Source organism: Mirounga angustirostris, unplaced genomic scaffold (genome assembly GCF_029215605.1).
Source record: "Mirounga angustirostris isolate CCGP_5_RB_7025 unplaced genomic scaffold, mMirAng1.0.hap1 SCAF_9, whole genome shotgun sequence".
NCBI classification, from domain to species: Eukaryota; Metazoa; Chordata; class Mammalia; order Carnivora; family Phocidae; genus Mirounga; species Mirounga angustirostris.
Genome location: NW_026991717.1, coordinates 31,842,897 through 31,860,809, shown reverse-complemented (window position 1 = coordinate 31,860,809; position 17,913 = coordinate 31,842,897). Strand labels below are relative to the sequence as shown.

General features: G+C 42.0%; 1 protein-coding gene across 4 annotated transcripts in view; it reads right to left on the bottom strand.

Annotated features, from left to right (window-relative positions):
* The window catches only part of SIN3A (SIN3 transcription regulator family member A), a 70,445-nt gene that overhangs the window by 7,966 nt on the left and 44,566 nt on the right, over nt 1-17,913 (bottom strand). For 3 of the 4 annotated variants that reach the window (XM_045899663.3, XM_045899662.3, XM_064570129.1), the window contains exons 15-19: nt 17,269-17,842; nt 14,413-14,582; nt 9,422-9,595; nt 3,398-3,490; nt 2,393-2,487 (exon numbers count right to left, since the gene is read on the bottom strand). In XM_045899663.3, coding sequence (XP_045755619.1) covers nt 2,393-2,487; nt 3,398-3,490; nt 9,422-9,595; nt 14,413-14,582; nt 17,269-17,842 — 1,106 coding nt within the window. Of the gene's footprint in view, nt 1-790; nt 2,271-2,392; nt 2,488-3,397; nt 3,491-9,421; nt 9,596-14,412; nt 14,583-17,268; nt 17,843-17,913 lie in introns of all 4 variants that reach the window. The other variant, XR_010404941.1, reaches the window with a different exon arrangement.

Sequence of the window (17,913 nt, the reverse complement as noted above, 5' to 3'; positions counted from 1 at the left end):
GTTGTTGCAAATGGCAAGATTTCATTCCTTCTTATGGCTGAATAATATTCCATTGTATATATATACCACATCTTCTTTATCCATTTATCTATCGATGGACACTTAGGCTGCTTCCATATCTTGGCTATTGTAGATAATGCTGCTCTAAACATAAGGGTGCATGTATCCCTTTGACCTAGTGTTTTTGTATTTTTTGGGTAAATACCCAGTAGAGCAATTCCTGGATCACAGGGCAGTTCTATTTTTAATTTTTTGAGGAACCTCCATACTGTTTTCCACAGTAGCTGCACCAGTTTGCATTCCCACCAACAGTGCAAGAGGGTGCCTTTTTTCCCACATCCTTGCCAGCATTGTTTCTTGTGTTTTTTGATGTTAGCCATTCTGACAGGTGTAAGGCAATGTTTCATTGTAGTTTTGATTTGCATTTCCCTGATGATCAGTGATGTTAAGCATCTTTTCATATTACCTGTCAGCAACCTATAAATCTTCTTTGGAGCAATGTGTGTTCATGTCTTCTGCCCGTTTTTTTTTTTTTCTTTTTAAAGATTTATTTGAGAGAGAGAGGAAGAGCGAATGAGCAAGCAAGCGAGTGCACCCATGCGGGGGGGGGGGGGCGTGCGCATGAGGGCAGAAGGAGAGAGAAAATCTCAAGCAGACTCCCTGCTGAGTGTAGAGCCAGACACTTTACTGACTGAGTCACCCAGGCGCCCCCTGCCTGTTTTTAATTGGATTATTTGTTTTTGGGGGGTGTTGAGTTGTGTTAAGTACTTTATATATTTTGGATACTAACCCTTTATCAGATATGTCATTTGCAAATATCTTCTCCCATTCTGTAGGTTGCCTTTTAGTTTTGATTATTTCCTTTGCTGTGCAGAGCTTTTTATTTTGATGTAGTCCCAAGAGTTTTTGTTTCCCTTGCCTCAGGAAACTTATCTAGAAAAATGTTGCTACAGCAGACTCACAGAAATTACTGCTTGAGTTCTCTTCTAGGATTTTTATGGTTTCAGGTCTCACATGTAGGTCTTTTAAAATCCATTTTGAATTTACTTTTGTATGTAGTGTAAAAGCGGTCCAGTTTCATTCTTTTGCATGTAGCTGACCAGTTTTCCCAACACCATTTATTGAAGAGACTGTCTTTTTCCCATTGGATATTCTTTCCTGCTTAATTATTTGACCATAAAATCATGGGTTTATTGCTGGGTTTTCTATTCTGTTCTATTGATCTACGTGTCTGTTTTTGTGCCAGTACCATACTGTTTTGATTACTACAGCTTTGTAATATAACTGGAGTCTGGAGTTGTGATACCTCCAGCTTTTCTTTTCTTTTTCAAGGTTGTTTGGCTATCAGGGTCTTTTGTGGTTCCATACTAATTTTAGGATTATTTGTTCTAGGTCTGTGAAAAATGCTGGTGGTATTTTGATAGGGATTGCATTAAATGTGTAGATTGCATCAGGTAGTGTAGACATTATATTTCTTCTTACAATCCATGAGCATGGAATGTGTTCCTACTTCGTTGTCTTCTTCAATTTCCATCATCAATGTTTTACAGTTTTCAGAGTATAGGTCTTTCACCTCTTTGGTTACATTTATTCCTAGGTATCTTATTATTTTTGGTAAGACTGCTATCTTTTGAAAGGTCTGCTTTCAAGGTTGTCACTTGGCTGGGTTCTGGAATCTTGGATTTGGGGAGGGTTTCCACCATTCCCTAAGCAATAAAAGTGGCTCACTGTACCTAAACTGTTCACACAAATATGTGGTTTCATCTGAAAACCTGCTTTCTTTCTGGGAGTCTGGAATTTTGTTACATGCTAGGCAGACAGTGCCTACATGACTATCACCCAATAAAAAACCCTGGCACTGAGTCTCCTAAAGAGCTTCCCTGGTAGACAGTGTTTCAAACATACTGTCATCATTTGTTGCTTGGAGGAATTAAGAGCGTCCCATGTGGCTGCAATAGAAGAGGACTCTTGGAAGCTTGCACCTGGTTTCCTCTGACTTCGTCACAGATGCCTTCTCCCCATATTGATTTAGCTCTGTATTCTTTCACTGTAAATCATCACTGTGAGTATGACTACATGCTGAGTCCTGTGAGTCTTCCTCATGAATCATCAAGGTTTGGAGACTCCGCCACACACTCCTCTCCAACACAGGAAAGTTACCGTTGATTCTCTAAAGCTCTCACTTCTCTGATGCTTTGGGGCACATGTTCCAGGTAAGCTCATGGTAGAACAGCCATAGAAACCTTGAATTAGTGTCCTCAGTGTCCTTGCTGTTCAGCAGACAGAACAACGAACTGAGTAAGCGAAAACCAAGGATCTGAAAGTCATTTAACTTTCTGTTCCTCAACCCTGTGCAAGCATATACTGCCAATACGTGACTCAGATCACTCACCTTGGGAGAAATACTGGTTTCCGTGCCAGGTGCTCACGAAGCTCAGGAGAGGTAGTATCAGAATTCATGTATCGTTCCACATAGTCTGACCAACGCTAGGATTATAAATACAAAACGGGGGTGGAGAGAGAGTACAAAAACTGGACTCCATCCTTCTCAGGTAGTCTAGCAAATTCAAGGACTAAACTTCAGAAACCCTTAAATTTTAACATCAAAAATATCTTTCCATAATGACACGCTGTTACTTGGTATTGACACACAGCTATAAATTCCTCTTAGGTGACAAAACCCTAAGTTTGTCTGAGATACTTTAAAGGTTATCAGAAGTCATAAATGGGTAGAGACTGGCTCACTGACAAGTTTTATTTCCCCACAGAGGGTGTTGTTAAAGAAGAAAACATACAGTGGCAAATGTCTGAAAATCAGTATCTTTCACATTAAAATCTGGATTTCTGGAATCTCAGAAAATTTTTTCCCCAAGATTTGGCAACGAGGAGCCAATATTCCCACAGAACAACAATCTCCCTTCCATAGCCCCTCAACATCATACACATGGCTTGTGTCTCTCATTAACATTACCTGCTACGCCTAGCTATGATAACCAACTCACTCTATCCACTCTGTGGGGTTGACAACTCCTGGCTTCATCTATCCCAATAAAAAGTAAACATGACACAAAATCAAGATGATACCGGGCAGATGGTACCTCATGTGTTGTTTCTTATACTTTAGAAGAAAAACAGGAAAGTTGCCAACCATAAAATGTCCTGAGAGATGGCTTTACTGACGGCTAAATGAGATTGCCATCAACCCTAAATATCTACCACTAGACAGCCCTTCCCTTCCGCTGAACACATGGCTGGAATGGCCTATACTTTAAGCATCAGGTTCTGACCCTTAACATGGCTGAGGCTGTCTTGGCCTTCTAGAAGACTATCACGAGGCAGATTCTCAGGATAGGACCGCTCTCTAAGCACACAGTTTCTGCAATATACTTGTCCATACCTCTGCTTCTACAGGGTCATCGGAGTTCTCCTCTTCCGTGTCCAGGAGCTCAATGGTCAGCTGAACCTGGCCCTGGCTCTGAATAAACATAAGCTGCAAATAAGAAACCAGGATGTAAACAAAAGACCATCTCCTCCAAACCTATAACCTAGCTACTCAAGGGTTGGGAGGTAGGGAGGCAATAAAGTTATAAAACTTCACTCTAATTGAAGAGATGAGGCAGGTACTCCAAAGTTTAGGAGACAGGTGATAAAAAAGGCAAAAGTCCAATCTTGCTACCAGCACAATGAAAGGTTAGAGCAAAAAGTACCATTTCATGTTTCATACCTCTTGTATTAGCTGAAGCAATAATCAATGTAAGAGTGTTTTAAACTTATTTTGTTCATTGGAAAGAAATATAGCATAAAGCCAGAACCATAAAATGTCAATGCCATTTTACCCAATAATCCCATTTTTGGAACTTAATACAAAAACGTTAAGCATGAAAGAAAAAAGAGAAGAAAAGGAAATAAAGAAGGAAAAGGAAAAAGAACTTCTTATACTAAGGTGAAGCAGAAAACATCAAACCCAACAGAGAGCAGCAATCAATTCTACCGCCAGAAGGATGACCACCCAAGGGGGCACCTGGCTGGCTCAGTCATAGAGCATGTGATAGTCGATCTCTGGATTGCAAGTTTGAGCCCCATATTAGGTGTAGAGATTACTTAAAAATAAAATCTTAAAATAAAATAAAAAGACTACCCAAGCCATCATACACACTGTGGTGTAAAGAACACAAAGCATCCACGTATTAACAAAGTGATCTGCTGTAATGGTATCAATCATATTTGAAGTTCTCAAAATTCTGATTTCTAACATTTGTTATGATTTTTTAAAAAATTCCTATTTAAAAGCAATACACTGATTAGAGGCAAAAAACAAGTCATGCTTTGCATAAAAAACTATCAAATGGTGGTGGCACATGGGACCTCCCCTGTCAGAATCCCAAGATTTTCAATGTCCTTATCCTAATGGCTTACTGCAGATAAGATCACTGTCCAAATCACATGGAGAAGATCATTTTACAAGGAAGCTTGAGAATCATCTATTTCAACCTTCTTCATTTTACACAGGGAAAAACCTAAAAATCAGAGTTCTCACTTCTCAAGTCTACTGAGTCAGTAAGTAAACAGGACCAGAAGCCAGTTCTGATTCCAAGTGTTCTTTCAGAGAAGCTTTAAAAATTCCTACCTGCTAGTAAAATTTAAAACATGACAAGAACATAATACATACAACATAAATACAAACACAGTTACTTCCAAAATAGATTTTAAAAAACTGTCCCTAGGAGTTTGCTCCTCCCCACCCGACCAGGGTGACCTAGAGTGTCAAGATTTATCCTACTGCTTAAGGAAATCAGTCTTTAAGGTGATACTGAGAAGACCGTCTCCTTTCTACTTAAAACTGAACTTAATCTCACCTGTCACCTGTCTTGTTAGGCCCTTAACCATGCGTTTACCCTGGTTATCGCATCTCTGCAACCACTCCCCAAGTCTTGACTAGTCTCATTATTTGACTGCCCACATCCATCACCCAAATGGTAACTGCCTCCAGTTGTAAACACACCTCTGGTTCCTCCACTCCTCCTTACTCAGTGCTACCAAACTGATCTTCCTGAAAGCTCAAATCCAGTGGGATAGTCCTTAAAAATGCTTCACCACTTACCAACCACATTCGGAAAGTTCAAGCTTTTACTTAGTATGGCTGAGGATCCTCTACTATTTGGACCCTCTTTCTACATATCTCCTTCACCAATATCCTATACTTCATTCATTCAACATATGGTCACTGAATGTCTATTATTTATCAGGTACCTTTAGAAGACAACACAGTTTCTAGCTCGGAGGAGCCCAATTCAGTAAAGGAAACAGAAATATAAACAGCTATATTTACATTACAACTAAGGTAACTACCAAGGTACATTCTAGAGACATGGGCGGTATACTATGGGAATAAACAATTGCTCCTCGGTGAGCTGAGAATGATTTCATGTCACTGAAGTGACACTCAGGTGGCCACTGAAGGATACAGGGGAAGTCCAATCAATTTCAGAGAAACTACACCAGAGAAAACCCTATTTTTAAAAGTACATAAAAAGAACTATACATTCCTCCCAAACACAGGGTGAAAGATATGAATAAGCAATACACAGAAAAGGAAACAGAAATGGGCAATGATAGAGAATGGGGAAATATGAATCAGAATAATGTAATTTTCTAGCCACCCAAACGGCCAAAATAAAGAAGTTTGATAATACCCAGTGTTAACTAAGGATGGGGAAATAAATGCTCCTATAGAAGTGCACCCTAGGGGAGCCTGGTGGCTCAGTCAGTTGAGTATCGGATTCTGGATTTTACTCAGGGTCATGATCTCAGGGTCGTGAGATTAAGCCCTGCACTGGGCTCAGGCTGAGCATGGAGCCTGCTGAAGAATCCCTCTCTCCCCCTGCCCTTGCCCCCGCTCACGTGCTCTCTCAAAAAAATAAAAAAATAAAATCTTAAAAGAAAAAAGAAAAGAAAAAGAGTACTCTAGTATATACAGCCTGTGGCTGTAGAGAGTGAGATGGCATTCTCCATTAAAATGCAACATTCAGGGACACTTGGCCAGCTCAGTTGGTGGAGCGTGCGGCTTGTGATCTCAGGGTCCTGAGTTCACATGTTGGGTGTGGAGCCTACTTAAAACAAAAATTAAAAGAATATATATACGTATATATATGTATTTATTTATTTAAAATGTAAAACACACACACTCTTTGACCCAGTGATTTCATTTCTTGGTCTCCACTTCAAATTCTAACATATGTGCACTAGGATACAAGCACTAGGATGTAGCACTATTTGAGAAAGTAAAAAATGGAAATTGTTTAAATGTTCACCACGAAGGGAATGATTTTTTTTAAGATTCTATTTATTTGAGAGAGACAGAAAAAGGGCGAGCGGCGGGGAGGGGCAGAGGGCGAGAATCTCAAGCAGACTCCGCACTGAGTGTGAGCCGGACGTGGGACTCAATCTCACGACCCCAAGATCATGACCGGAGCAGAAATGAAGAGTCGGATGCTTAGAGTGTCCTGAGCCACCCGGGTGTCCCAGGAATGATTTTCTGAAAAATTTTTAAAGCTTTTTTTTTTTTTTTTTTTGACACAGAGAGGGAACACAAGGGAGGGAGAGTGGGAGAAGGAGAAGGAGGCTTCCCGCCGAGCAGCGAGCCTGATGCGGGGCTTGGATCCCAGGACCCTGGGATCATGACCTGAGCCGAAGGCAGGTGCTTAATGCCTGAACGACTGAGCCACCCAGGGGCCGCCCCCCTTTTTTTCAAGACTTTTTTTTTTTTCCAGGAATGATTTTTTTTTAAAACTATGGTACATTTTTAAACTATGGTACATTTTTACTCTTTTTTTTTTTTTTAAAGGTTTTATTTATTTATTTCAGAGAGAATGAGAGAGAGCACATGAGAGGGGAGAGGGGCAGAGGGAGAAGCAGACTCCCTGCCGAGCAGGGAGCCCGATGTGGGACTCGATCCAGGGACTCCAGGATCATGACCTGAGCCGAAGGCAGTCGCTCAACCAACTGAGCCACCCAGGCGCCCCATTTTTACTCTTAAGCATGACAAAGCAGGTGAAAAAATGAGCTGGATCTATATAAATCAAAACAGAGAAATTCTAAGCCATACTAAATGAAAAAAACCATGATGCAGAATGTGCAGCCTAATGTCATTTATTTCCATATACACACATGTATGTACGTAAAGGCACAGAAGAGGGTCTGAATGGATACACAGAGAGCTAAACGTGGCTGAGTTTTTAAAAAGCAGTGTACGATGTACACAGAAACAAAATGGAGAGGAGGCTGGGGCTCAGGGGTGGGCAGGGGATCTGAAGGGCTGCTTATGCTTAATGTTAATAGTATCAAATTTTGTTCTCCAAATGAACATTTTAAAGGATCACTGACATAATTTTTTTTGGTTACTAAGCCTTTGTTTCTGCTATTCCGTCTGCCACTCTGAAAACTATTCTTATCCATAGGGTAAGTCTACCCATTCCTTCATAGGCCCTCACTACACAATGTAATCCATTGTTAAGTCATTGTGGGTGAGGACGGTAATTCCACTCACTATGAAAAACACACAGTAGGGGCGCCTGGGTGGCTCAGTTGGTTAAGCAATTGCCTTCGGCTCAGGTCGTGATCCTGGAGTCCCGGGATCGAGTCCCGCATCGGGCTCCCTGCTCGGCGGGGAGCCTGCTTCTCCCTCTGACCCTCCCCCCTCTCATGTGCTCTCTGTCTCTCTCATTCTCTCTCAAATAAATAAATAAAATCTTTAAAAAAAAAAAAAACAAAACACACAGTAAACTTCTAATAAACATTTATAGGTTTAAAACCCTGAAGAAAAAAATCAACAACCCCGAAAAGCTTAGGAAATGTCTTCTGTCCTGCAAAGAGTACAGGTGATGGATTAGAAACTAAAGAAATAGGGGCAGCTGAGTGGCTCAGTCGTTAAGCGTCTGCCTTCGGCTCAGGTCATGATCCCAGGGTCCTGGGATCGAGCCCCACATCAGGCTCCCTGCTCCGTGGGAAGCCTGCTTCTCTCTCTCCCACTCCCCCTGCTTGTGTTCCCTCTCTCGCTCTGTCTCTGTCAAATAAATAAATAAAATCTTTAAAAAAAAAAAAAAGAAAAGAAACTAAAGAAATAACTGAAAGTAGAAGCAGACAACTAAGTGGACGATCTGGGGTCAGATCATTCAAGTACATGGAACATATCTAACAAGGATATGTTAGCTCTCTCTGCTTGGCCAACTACAAACCTTATTCTGGGCCACAGGAACCTGCCCTTCTTATGTAAATACATACACGTTTTGTTGGTTACATAGCTGCAATCATAGTACACACAGCTTTGTATCCTTTTATTTGATTCAGTATTTTTGTAATTTATGATTCACTATTACAGGCTCCAAAATATGCCACCTGGAATTCACACAATAGGCTGCTATTAACCATTCCCACAGTGGATTGGACATCTAGGTTGTTCCCAACTACTTGTTTTATTAACTAGCAACAACAGTGGAGTAATGGTGGAAAATGGAAAACACCTAAATGACAAGACAGTCATAATTCTCTATAAAATATCAAACAGTCATGAAAAGATGAAGACCCAGGTATTGCTAATTGAGCAAAATAAGTTACAGACCATTTTCCCCAGTATACCCTCTTTCAAATCCTATAAAAGCACAGAGAAGTCTAGAAATGTCATCAGTAATTATTTCTGGGAAGCACTACAGGTGACAATTTTTAGCTTTTCTACAACAATCATGGATTATGTGTATTAGCATATTTATTTATTTATTTATTTTAGTGATGGGGCTTGAACTCATGACCCCAAGATCAAGAGTTTTATGCTCTTCCAAATACGCCAGCCAGGTGCCCCTCTGCATTAACATTTTTAAACAAAGCATTATAATATTTATAAAGCATTATACTATGAAAAAACATCCAGAGAGAAAAAGGCAGAATACAAAATTGTAAAAATCATATTTGACAACTAACTTTTTTGAAAGGCAAGAAAGTAACAGACTGTCCATGGGAGACGATCTTTTACTTCCACATTTCCATGTTTTTTATTCCCTCCAGTGAGCTCATAGGAACTCTAAAGAGTTCCAGGAGTGGAATCACTGGATCAAAGTATCCTGGTATGGCTTTGATTTCTTTTTTTTTTTTTTTTTTTTTTAAGATTTTATTTATTTATTTGAGAGAGAGAATGAGAGAGAGAGCACATGAGAGGGGGGAGGGCCAGAGGGAGAAGCAGACTCCCTGCCGAGCAGGGAGGCCGATGCGGGACTCGATCCTGGGACTCCAGGATCATGACCTGAGCCGAAGGCAGTCGCTTAACCGACTGAGCCACCCAGGCGCCCTGGCTTTGATTTCTGATGGACATAGTTCCAACAACTTATACTGTCACACCAGCATGGTCCTTGACTACATGAGAAACTCTCACCTTAAAGCAATTCTCATCTGACATGAGTTGCTCAGCCTTCCGTTGATATGTTGACTCCAGGAGACTCCTGGAAGTCTGCGTGTTCAACTGGCCTCCTGTGGCTCCATTATTGTTTTCTGCCAGGTAAAGGTCAGTCACCTGCACACAGATTTCATCACTCACGATGTGCTGCAGCTGGAATTAAGCAAAGGCAAGTCATCAGTGAACCAAGAAAATATCTCTCCCTTTCATATAGTCAACCTTCCTTTGATAGTTCCAGTGACTCAGCTCAAAAAGTTTTTTTGGTTGGTTACTTTAGAAAATTAATCACACAAAACCAGTATTTCATATTCTTGGAGAATAACTAAGCCTAAATCTTCAACAGTATCACTTGTCCATGACTAAAGCTTTCCTATTATAATTTTTTTTTTAAAGATTTTATTTATTTATTTGAGAGAGAGAATGAGATAGAGAGAGCATGAGAGGGGGAAGGGTCAGAGGGAGAAGCAGACTCCCTGCTGAGCAGGGAGCCCAATGCGGGGCTTCATCCCGGGACTCCAGGATCATGACCTGAGCCGAAGGCAGTCATTTAACCAACTGAGCCACCCAGGCGCCCCATCTTTCCTATTTATTTAAAAGCAAAACTAGGGCGCCTGGGTGGCTCAGTCAGTTAAGTGTCTGTCTCAGGCTCAGGTGATGATCTCAGGATCCTAGGATCAAGCCCCACATGGGGCTCCCTGCTCAGTGGGGAGCCTGCTTTTCCCTCTCCCTCTGCAGCTCCCCTTGCTTGTGCTCTGTCAAATAAATAAAATCTTAAACAAACAAACAAAAGCATAGGCAGCTCATGTTAATGTGCTGCTTAAAGTTCTAAGGAACTGTAAAAAAATTTTACATGAAAGAAATTTCTCATGGCTTCCTGTTTTTATGGTGCTTCTTTACCATTTATAACTTGCTTTCACACTCCTTTTCTCATTTGATCTACACAACTACCCCAGGCAGGAGGCTGAAGAGGGGGTGCTGTTACACAGGAGACAAATTTCCATTTTAGATAAGAACACTCACTGTGTGCCAAGGTGAGGACAGGGGCTGTGGAGAACCATGAAAGCTAGATCCCTGTCTATATTCCCAGCCTGAGTACAAAGTCTGAAACTTACTAGGTGTTCAAGAATTGGTTGCTGAATCACTTACCCAGGAGTTCCCAGCTGAAGGAATAGAGTTAGGACTAATATTCAAGCTTCCTGATGCCTAGGCGGATATTCTTTCTAATACATTACTTATTTTTCTACATCAGATAAAAAATATAGTACTTAAATTGTAAATGTTAATTGACTCAATTTCAACACAGGTCAATCACTATTGACTGTTGGTAATTATTGAGACTATGTTCTTTTTTTGAGATTTTATTTGTCAGAGAGAGAGAGCACAAGCAGGGGGAGTGGTAGGCAGAAGGAGAAGCAGGCTCCCTGCTGAACAAGGAGCCTGATGTGGGACTCGATCCTAGGACCTTGGGATCACGACCTGAGCCGAAGGTAGATGGTTAACCAATGGAGTCACCCAGGTGTCCCAAGACTCTGTTCTTAAACTATCTGATGACTGGGAAGTTGAACCTTTTAGAGTTTCCATTCTCATAGTTATGACTATATTTCTATGGAGGAATAAAAATTCCCTCAAATGAAACTTTACTCATAAAAAATGCCAGAGAATGTGAAAAACATACACAAGAAAAAAGCAAAATGTTAACTGCAGTATCAATTTGTCTATTTTACTTTAAAATTCTCAAAAACCACTAAGCCATTCTATTTTTAGGAAGATACATCCTTTTTGAAGTGCTAGTAACTATGACAACTACTTATTTTTAACTTAAAAAAGTCTTAAATGACAAGTATGTGTATTTGTAGATAAATGGACACAGTGCAAGGTCAGAAGGGTGACTGATCTGACAGTGGTAGAAAGGCCAGCAAATGGAGATGGCTAAATTATAATTAGTCCAGACAATGGGTTCTAACGTGGCCATTAAAATAATGCCTACGATAACCTGGTAACATAGGGAGAAGCTTAAGATACAGTGTTCAAGAGAGGGGGAAAAAAAGGCAGTGTAAAAAAAGTGTACCTAAAGCATGGTCTCTATCACGTGGACACTTCTGGTTAAAACAGTCTTGATGAAACAGACCATGTCACTGACTCCCCATCCACACCCTCTTCTTGGATATCTGGTCCCTCCTAGAGTCTTTGAAAAGGGCAGCCCTATAAAATCAGGGACAACTTGAGGCGCCTAGGTGGCTCAGTTGGTTAAGCGGCTGTCTTCGGCTCAGGTCATGATCCCAGGGTCCTGGGACTGAGCCCCACGTCAGGCTCCCTGCTCAGCGGGGAGCCTGCTTCTTCCTCTCCCTCTGCCTGCCTCCCTGCCTACTTGTGCTCTCTATCTCTCTGTCAAATAAATAAATAAAATCTTAAAAAAAAAAAAAAATCAGGGACAACTGGACAGCTCACACTCCCAAGCTAGGCTGCTCAGATTCTCTCTCCTGCTAATTTAAAATGACATAATGAATGTGTTTGGTAGACAGACGAGCATCTAGATGGAAAGGTCAAGCAATGCTGGGGCCAGAGGCACTGCCATGGCAAGCCAAAGTCCCAGGGGGCTGGAGAAGGCTTGAGTACGTGGCCAAATGTCCATCTGCAGAGAGGAGCATGAGAATGAAGCAGATTTCCAGAAAGAAGGCATGCAGGAGAGAGGAAAAAAAAAAAAACAAAACTTCCCAGTCCAATCCCTACATTGGCCATTTTCTGAGTTCTGTACTAGATATCTGTGAGACCGCCTATTGTGTTCTTAAGACAAATCCCTATTAAATTACATCTGATCCTTGAACAATGTGAGGGGTAGGGGCAATAACCCTCCACAAAGCCGAAAATGTGCATGTAACTTTTGACTCCCCCAAAACCTAACTATTCATAGTCTACTAGTGACCGATAAGCCTTACTGATAACATAAACAGTCAATGAACAAATATTTTGTATGTTATATGTATTATATACCATATTTTTACAATAAACCTAGAAAATATTAAGAAAATCATAAGGAAGAGAAAATGCATTTACAGTGCTATGCTGTATTTATTGTAAAGAATCCATGTGTAAGTGGACCAGCACAGTTCAAAGCCCTGTTGTTCAAGCATCAACTGTACTCTGAAAAAGGTAAATGTATGGCTTGACCTTGAAATATATGTTCTACCTCCAGTCAGCAATGAACTCTGGGAGAATATCAAACAGGATGAGAATGAGAGAAGATATGCCTCCAATTGAGGAGTAAGATGAGAAGCATGAACATAGGTTTTAAAAACACTGGATTTGGGGGCGCCTGGGTGGCTCAGTCAGTTAAGCATCTGACTCTTGATTTTGGCTCAGATTGTGATTGCACAGTTGAGGGACTGAGCCCCACGTCAGGCTCTGCGCTCTGTGCTCAGTATGGAGTCTGCTTGAGATTCTCTCCCTCTGTCTCTCGTGTGTGTGTGTGTGTCTCTCAAACGAAATCTTAAAAAAAAAAACCCACTGCATTTGGGTTTCTGGACAAAACCTGTTTCTTAAGAAGATTAGACATTACGTATTACTGACTCAGTCATAACCAGGTGCTTCTAATAAGTGGACAACTACACATAGCTTCGAAAACCAACCTCGGGTTTATACAGGTTAATCCCACTGGGTGTTTAAGGGCGCTGGGCTGGCGTGTTAAGACTTTACTTCTAGCCGTCGCAGCAGCACACTTAGAGGCAGGAGCAAATGGTAACTGGAGCTTCTAGTTCACATGTATTTAATTTCACATATGTTTATGTTGGTACCCATGTAACGATTTCAATTAGGAAGGCCTCTCAACTTCTTCGATTTCCAGGAAAAAACTGAATACCTGACAACCTTCATGAAGATGCCAAGATTCAGTTATGTGAAGTGTTCTTCCCTGACTCTGAGGAGATCCTGTAAAAGGGCGCAGAGCCATGCATCCTTCCGAAATCAAGGCAAAAGCCTGGGTACTTTGCAAAGAATTCCATATTTTACCCCAAGAAAACACTGAGCAACAAGCTTTTATTCCCCATAGTGGCAGTGAAGACTCTAGAATTTTCTTTGTCAAGTTTTCACTTTATGATTTTTTTAAAGGTTTTTATTTATTTGAGAGAGAGAGAGAGCATGAGAGAGAGAGAGAGCATGAGAGGGAGGAGGATCAGAGGGAGAAGCAGACTCCCTGCCGAGCAGGGAGCCCGATGCGGGACTCGATCCCGGGACTCCAGGATCATGACCTGAGCTGAAGGCAGTCACCTAACCAACTGAGCCACCCAGGGGCCCCAAGTTTTCACTTTAAAGAAAGTGACGACCAACAAGACATTCTGATCCCTTCAGAAATTCAGAACTCAAGGCAAAAGCAGAAACCTTTTTGCTATAAATTATCATTGCTGTAAAGAACATACTACAAACTCCTGAGGTGCCACAGGAACAAATCACAAAACCAACTACAAATCTAAGTCAAGCAGAACCTCAGATAGGGAGGTAGACATAGTATTATAGAAGATGTTGTATGAAACCATTCCCGCAAAAGGAACTTCAAATATTAAATGAGGACAATACACAGAATCACCAACACAGAAGTGGAAGCGTTACCCACTGAAAGCTCCCCACTGGGCCATTAGATAAGAGCGGGGCCAGTACCAATGCTCGCTCTATAGGTAGGCAATGAGAAAGGGGCAAGACATTGGGTCGGCAGTAGGCTCACTCAACTGTGAGGGCATACCGAGCAGAGCAAAGGAGTCCATTTAGCGGCTGAAGTACTCCCACTTTGTTAACATGAAAGATCCGACATCATGTTAACCTCCCCCCTTTCCTCTAGACAGCCATACGTCCATAAACATCGTTCTATGAGCAAACTGCCTTTTTTTCTCCAACAGAAATCTTGCCTTTTCTCTTTGCCTCATCCATCTTTAGGTAAGGACTTCTTCCCTCACCAAACCTAGCCTCCACTGTGCCCTCACCTGTCTGACAATGCTCTGGATTAGTTTGTCCATGGTGAAGGCAATGTAGGCGTGAATGGTGAACATCTCTCTTAGTGAATCTTCGTACTGCGACGAGTCTATGTTGCCATCCAGCAGGCTCCGCACCATATCCAGGAAAGCTGGGTAATAATCTTCTACATCAACATCCACTGTGGGAGAGATGGAAGAGGTGAGGCCTTACCTTGCTACGAAAAGGTCAGGAGAGAGGGCAGGGCGAAACCCCACAGTTGGCCTAAAGAGCCTCTGATGAAAGAACCCTAGGTATTCAAACATATGCACTCAATCAGCCGTAGCCAGAGATGACATCTGACAGGTGGCTACAATGGCCAGTGCTATCAGGGGACAGTGACCCTGCAACTTTAACGGGGGCTCTAACACTCTGTCCATGCCAGAAAGACACTTCCATTACACTAGAGCTGCCTGACAGGAGAGCAGAATATCCCAGGGAAGAAGTTTCTTCAAAAAGTTGTTGGTTCTCCTGCTGAGAGGAACCTGCCCTCCCAGCCTGCAGAGAGCATTCCTCACATGGGTCACTTGCTCATAAAGCTATTTCAATGAAGCATAAAGTGCAGATGAGAAAAGGCAGACAGCACCACACTCGAGCCCTGGGAAACCTCTCAGGAACAGAAAAATAGGAGTGCAAATTAAATCCCCTATGAATAATGAAGTAATCTGCATTTGTCAAAGTCCTTCTGTTTAAAAATGGATTCCCAACGTTGTACTTCACAAATTGCATTAAATGATCTGTACTTCCTGCACATGAATCACTTCAACCAGCAGCTAGAATCTTTTCAGTTGTTACAGAGACATTCATTTGGCAACTAGCAGAGTGCAAAAGGAAGCATGAAAGGACTCTGCCTTTAACTTACGTAAGACCTATTTACTGATATCCAGTGCTGGCAATCAAGACGGTGGCATGAGGGGGTCACTGGGGTATTGGTTATACTGTTTCTTTTCTTTTTTAAATTAACATATTTGTTTCAGGGGTACAGGTCTGTGATTCATCAGTCTTACACAATTCACAGCGCTCACCATAGCACATACCCTCCCCAATGTCCATTACCCAGCCACCTCATCCCTCCCACCCGTCTCCATTCCAGCAACCCTGTTTGTTTCCTGAGATTAAGAGTCTCTTATGGTTTGTCTCCCTCTCTGGTTTCATCTTGTTTCATTTTTCCCTCCCTTTCCCTATGATCCTCTGCCTTGTTTCTCGAATTCCACATATCAGTGAGATCATATGGTAACTGTCTTTCTTTGATTGACTTATTTCACTTAGCATAATACCGACGTGGATGGAACTAGAGGTTATACTGTTCCTTGATCCAGGTGCTGGTTACACAGGTGTGCTCACTTCATAAAAATTCACTGAGCTACACAATTTGGATTTGTATATTTTTCTATACGTATGTTGCACCTTGATAAAAAGTTCACTAAACTGAAAAAAAACAAAAAATTACAAGAACTCTTTTGTCCCTGACATCTGGTTACCGTTTGTAAAGTCTATACAAGAGAAAACAGACTGAGGAGCAAAAGCTAAGTCCATCTCCGTTTATCTGAAGTGTGATGGGCTCATCAAAGACATGCAAAACAGAGAATACAGTTTAAAAGAAACTGGCTTAACTTTCACCACAGAATATCTCCTTGTTCAGACCCACAGCACAGGCATGGGCTGTGTTACTGCTAGGCAGATGGTCTCATGCCAGAATAATGCTAGGAGCCCAAGTCAGACTTGTGCCCACGAGTTATGATCAGTGCGAGACTTGGCGTTACCGCTCAAGACCCAACAACGTAAGCCTCAAACCAGGTTAAGTCAGTGATCAAGCCAGGATTAGACCATTTGCTCTCTCATTTCTACCCAAGCAGATGGAATCACCGCTCTGAGATCCAAAAGTTGTCCCTCTCAAGCTAGGATTATCGAGATAAAGGCTTTTAACATTAATATCCAGTGTCATTAGCTCTTCAACAGATAGAGAGTTAGGGTCACACATGGGCTTCTTACATCAGCAACAGTTTAGAAATTTTTTTTTAAAGATAATTCACTCCACAGATCGGCTATTTCTTCAAGGGCACAGAAGAAAGGCTCCATGAAAAAGTTTTTGTTCACAGCTCAAAAACCTAACTTATGAACGGAATAGTTCTCTAGAAGCCGGTAACAGAGAATTACTTAAAGCACATGGTGGCTTCCTCAGCCCACATTTATTTTCGTTTTCCTGTGTTCTCTATCTTCATTTCTGTTCTGAGGTCTGCTGTCTCACACCATCTCTCGACTTCCAATCTCCTTTCCATAAACTATTTCTATTTATTAAGGAATGAACCATGAACCTCACTGGCTAAGAAGTCCTGCCCAAACATATCTGAGAAAATTCGCATCTGTCTTAGGCATGAACAACTAGGAATTTGTGTTCCGTCATGGAGCAGAATGGACTGTGACATTTTAGTCCCACCCTGTCCTTTAACATGCTCTGTAATACCTCAGAGATCTGCCATTTGGGAAACTGATGGCAACTGATAGCCACTACCCAGGTGTCCACAGCAGCAGCCACTGAATGTCCATGATCCTAGCACCGCACAGGGTGCTTTGCATACTTTCCCCAATCGTCCCAACAACCCCACAAAGAATTAAGGAGCACCTCCATTTCATAGGTACACAGGTTTGGGAGCTGAAGTAAGGTCACACAACCAGTCAATTCCAGAGCTAGGATCTGAACCCTGGTCAGGCTCTAAGGCCTGCCTGCCTGTGCTCTATGCATAAAAGAAAGCAGTCTTGAGTCTAACTCGGCTCTGAGGCCCCCCAACCCCTCACATCGTCCAGACACCAACAGTCTAAGCACTCACTAGGTTCTTTGAGACGTAGCTGGATGGCAGGGCTGTCGCTCTTGTCTCGTTTTATGCCCAGGACTTCCCGTTCCCACTCTCTCTCTCGGTTTTCTTCTTCAATTTGCCGTTCAGCTTGGGAACAAATCCGCAGCAGCCGCAAGCAGAGAATCTGGTGCAGTCGCATAAAGATATACCAGTTGTTATTAACATAGAAGAGGTTGTATACTTCATCCATCCCTCTTAACTTCTGAGCTGCTGTGTTACTAAACAGTAGCTTGGACTTAGGGGGACTGCCCCCAACACCATTGTGCTTCTTAGCTGCCCCTGTGGCTTCATCTACATCCATCTCTTCTTCTTCCTCTTCCTCCACATCTGAGAGATCACCTCTCTGAGCAAAGAGCAGATCTGGAATGAAATGATGCATGATTTGCTTGATTTTATACTTGTCCTCCTTCTGAATGCCAGTCTGCCTTTTCACGTGGTGGATAATCAAAGCAGCGGCATCTTCCAGGATCTGTTTGTCTTCGTAGGCAAGTGAGAGGTGTGGGCCAACAGGTACACCGGCATTGTCTTCTGTAGCCTGCTCTTGCCTCTAACAGGAGAGAGACGCAAAGTATTATGTGACATGTGTCCAGCAACAACAAAAAGACCTACGAGACCGCG